The sequence below is a fragment of the Lactuca sativa genome, chromosome 1 (genome assembly GCF_002870075.4).
Source record: "Lactuca sativa cultivar Salinas chromosome 1, Lsat_Salinas_v11, whole genome shotgun sequence".
NCBI classification, from domain to species: Eukaryota; Viridiplantae; Streptophyta; class Magnoliopsida; order Asterales; family Asteraceae; genus Lactuca; species Lactuca sativa.
The window spans coordinates 122,529,483-122,533,674 of record NC_056623.2 but is presented as its reverse complement, the minus strand read 5'-3'; the positions used below and the strand labels follow the sequence as shown (position 1 = coordinate 122,533,674).

At 36.1% G+C, this 4,192-nt stretch overlaps 1 protein-coding gene across 1 annotated transcript; it reads left to right on the top strand.

Annotated features, from left to right (window-relative positions):
- Positions 1-1,624: 1,624 nt before the first annotated feature.
- Positions 1,625-3,054, top strand: LOC111880156 (uncharacterized). The gene is made up of 4 exons (XM_023876561.3): positions 1,625-1,690; positions 1,764-2,135; positions 2,232-2,489; positions 2,584-3,054. The coding sequence occupies exons 1-4, from the start codon at positions 1,649-1,651 to the stop codon at positions 2,899-2,901; spliced, it is 990 nt and encodes a 329-aa protein (XP_023732329.1). The 5' UTR covers positions 1,625-1,648; the 3' UTR covers positions 2,902-3,054.
- The last annotated feature ends 1,138 nt before the right edge of the window (positions 3,055-4,192 follow it).

The following is a 4,192-nucleotide window of genomic DNA, read 5'->3' as shown; positions in this document are numbered from 1 at the left end:
AAATCTTAGTGAATCAATTATCTTCTTTCCTTTTTATGTGATTGTTTGGCTTATTTATTTTGATTCTCTGGTAGTATTCGTTGAAAGAAAGATCAATCAAAAGAAACGTTATTCCTCTGTTCTATGTCACCATTGATTTCTACAAGGAGTTGCAAGGGCTAATTTGATTTCAATCTTTAACTAGGATGTGCATTTAGCGGGGAAAATTTTAAAGGCTTTAGCAGCCACAACCTTTATAGATGATTGTTAAAAAATTTGGGGGGATCTTTCCTGGTTTATTTTTGGTGAGCATTAGGGCGAATTCCTGTCCGCGCTATTAATGATGCTACTATTCGTGTTACGAGAATCCAGCTTCATCGTTGGATCGCTGAAGATGGAGGGCTTGGAGTAATTTTAATGGAAGCACATAGATCAGGACTGTTTGGCACTAGGTTGAGTCTTTAGCAAAGCTATTGACTTTAGCGGTAACATCAAACTTATCTGACGAGGTGTCACCCATGTTGCCCAAATTTCTTGTAGTGTAACCATATATCATTATAACCACAAATTTCAAGATATACGGTTGGCACTTCATCGCTACTCAAGAGCTTTTAGAAACTTTACCCTTATGATCAAGGAGTTTGCATAACATTCATCCTTGTCATTCGAGTTCCCAACATTATGTGAACAGCATATGTCTCCTGTGGAGTACCGAACTATCCTTCGTTACTGCCTCATGATTATCATATTCCCAATTGACGAGATATGCTCAGTTTGTCGCAAGGCATGTTTGGATACCTTTGGGAACACACGGTTCATTGTAGAGAGCTCCCTAGTTTCAAGTATAGACATGATGTGGTTCGGGATGTTCTCTTTGATGCTTGTCGGCGTGCTGGTATTTCTGTGAAGAAAGAAGCGCCAGTGAACTTTTTGACGGACCCGCAGGATCGCATGTCCACACTTAGACCAGCTGACATTTTGGTCTTTGGATGGATAGGAGTGAAGCGGGGGTTTCGCAGCTAGGCATGCCGCTTTGAAAGCCGCTGCATGCAAAGTGGTAAAGCACGAGAATGCATGTAGAGAAAATCAACATGTGTTTGTTCCTTTTGCATTCGATACATTTGGTTTTCTCGCACCAGAGGCGGTGGAGCTCCTTAATAAAGTCCAACGGGTCATGCATTCTAATGTCATATCTCCTAGATCCATAAATGTTGTTTTCAAAAGAATTGATTTTGCCATCAAGAAAGGGCTAGCGGCACAGTTTTTTGCCCGTTTGCCTTCAATCGATATGTATTAAACTTTTATGTTCGTATCCAACACTTAGTGATTTTATATACCTTATTCCAAAACAAATCATTTAGAATTAAAATTAGTAGTAATAGAAGTGCATAACTAAAAGAAATGAAAGAGGTATGAAACTTCTTATTAGATTAAATTTTTGAATTTTTGCAAATATAAGGACTCTCAACAGTGCTTAATTTGTGATTTCCCAATTCACTTTATAGTGATTGCCCTTTTCTTTATTCAAGAATGAGATCGAACGAAGTCAAAGTGGAAAAGACAACTTATGCCCATAAAAAGATGGCCTATAAATACTGACGGAACGGTCGCAAGAATTTCCATCAATCAATCAACATATCCTACTAAACCCAAACACAACACAAAGACAATGGTCAAAGCAATTACAGTTCATAAACACGGTGGCCCTGAGGTCATCACCTTCTTGACGTTGTTTCTTTCTTTCTTTCAATTCAGACTAATCATGGCGATAATTTGTGTTATAGGTCTTGAAATGGGAACACATACAAGTCCGAGTTCCAAAAGAGGGAGAGATCAGGTTGAAGCAAAAGGCAATTGGTCTAAATTTTTTGGATGTGTATATGCGTCAAGGTCTGCACAATCGTGCTCCACCCTTGCCATATATTCCAGGCATGGAAGGAGCTGGAATTATAACAGCTGTAGGTCCAGGAGTAACAAGCTGCAAAGTTGGAGATGTTGTAGCGTACGCTAGCTTGCAGGTCGGTTCTTATGCCCAAGAGAGAATACTTCGGGCAGATCAAGTGGTGCCTGTTCCTTCTTCTGTTGATCCCGTTGAAGCAGCTGCCGTCATTTTCAAAGGACTCACTGCACATGTGTTGCTACGTAAAGGCTTTAAGGTAACACAAATCTTGATTTGTCATTATGTATCTTTAGATCAATAGATGATAGAAGTTGCTTAACTGAAAACTCGAATTTAATAACCATTTTGATAGGTTGAACGTGGACATACGATCCTGGTACATGCAGCAGCAGGTGGGGTCGGATATTTACTTTGTCAATGGGCGAGTGCGATTGGAGCCACCGTCATCGGAACAGTGTCGACTAAGCAGAAGGCTTTACAGGCCAAAGAAGATGGATGTCACCATGTGATTCTTCTGAAAGATGAGAACTTTGTGGATCGTGTGATGGAGATAACATCAGGCAAAGGGGTGGAAGTAGTCTACGATTCTGTTGGGAAAGACACCTTTGATGTACGTAATTATTTAATTAATGCTTTATGATTTGCGTTTTCCAGTTTCTAAATGAAACTAACGACGAGAAGCGTTTGTGTGTTGTGAAATGAAGGGATCAATAGCTTGCTTAAAGAAACATGGATACATGGTGCTTTTCGGGATGGCATCAGGTGAACCACAACCGTTATCTGTTGCTCAACTTGCGTCCAAATCCTTCTACTATACGTTTTCATCAGTTGGGGAATACACAGAAGATAATCGAGAGGAGTTGCTTTTAGCTGCTGAAGAGTTGTTTGATAATGTTGCAAGGGGTGTGTTGAGGGTTCGTGTTAATCACAAGTTTCTTCTGTCTCAAGCAAGCCATGCTCATATTGCTATTGAGAGTCGAAAAACAACGGGTTCGATTGTGTTAATCCCAGACGAGGAGTGATTTCAAGTTTTGCTTTTTCCATTTATTTATGATTTGTTGTTTCTGTCGTGATAATTTTCCTTCATGTTCTTTTTGAATATGGAATTGTCCTATTGCCAACAGTGCATGGTCATACAATTCCAAGATGAATAAAAGTAAACATAATATTTACGGTTCTTATAATATTTTAATCCATACCGATATTTATACATAAAATTATAAAGTAATTTGTTTTATTGTATTAACATTATCTCGTTGAAAACATCAAATTGAATATTCATCATTATTCAGGAATTTAAATTCGATCATATTTAATTTTCATACCGATTATGACTAATATACTTTTCAATTTCTACAAATTTGGTTATGGAAATTTTTTTCGTCAGTCCCTTCAACTTATTTAATTGTACATTCAATCGTTTTGGCCGACTACTCCACTACTCCACGTAAACACAAAAAAAAATGATTTAATAGAATAATATGTTTCTCATTTTTTACACATCTAATCTTTAATTATTATTATTATTATTATTTTTTTGCGTATTTAGTCTAAAAAATTTTGTTGCAAGATAAGTTATTGTTGTTTTTGTACATATTCAGTAATTATGAACGGTTTCTTTAAATTTTTTCTCACGACATCCTATATAGGACAATCATTAATGAGATGTTTGAGGTTGTAATGCTTATAACTACTGCGGTCTCGATTGCTTGGTGTTTAGGTCTTGTCTTCTCAACGACGTAACTTATTCATACTATCTCGGATTTAACGATTTTTATATCTACATGCTTGTATTTGTGTTTACTACAATTTTTCTTTAGATTACTCATGTTAATAATAATACATTTTTACTTACGATTTTATATAAAAAAATGTCCATACCTACATTCATAAAGAACGCGTGTATATAAAGATTGTAAGAGCGGAACACAAAACCTAAACAATCAAACACAGAGATTGTGGTGGCCATAATCACCAACAACCTTGAACGCCATATTAATAATTGTTTCACGTAAGAGGTAATGAGAAAAACCAAAAGAAACTGGTCATAAGTACTGAATGTGTAAAAAAACAAAAACGAAAAAAAAGGACTTATTTTGCAACAAAAAATATCAAGGAGTAAATGTGAAAAAAAAATTAAGGACTAAATGTGTACAAAGTGAGAAATATATTACTCTATTAAATCAATTTTTTTTGTTTACCTGGAGTAGTCGGTCATAAAAATTAAACGTGTACTGTTAAACAAGTTGAAAGGGCAATGTGGATGAAAAAAAAATTTAATGACCAAATATATACAAATTGAAAAGTATACTA

Coding starts and splice junctions, on each gene's coding strand:
- LOC111880156 (XM_023876561.3), top strand. CDS start 1,649: ATGGTCAAAGCAATTACAGTTCATAAACACGGTGGCCCTGAG. Junction 1,691..1,763: donor ATAAACACGGTGGCCCTGAG/GTCATCACCTTC, acceptor TTTGTGTTATAG/GTCTTGAAATGGGAACACAT. Junction 2,136..2,231: donor TGCTACGTAAAGGCTTTAAG/GTAACACAAATC, acceptor CCATTTTGATAG/GTTGAACGTGGACATACGAT.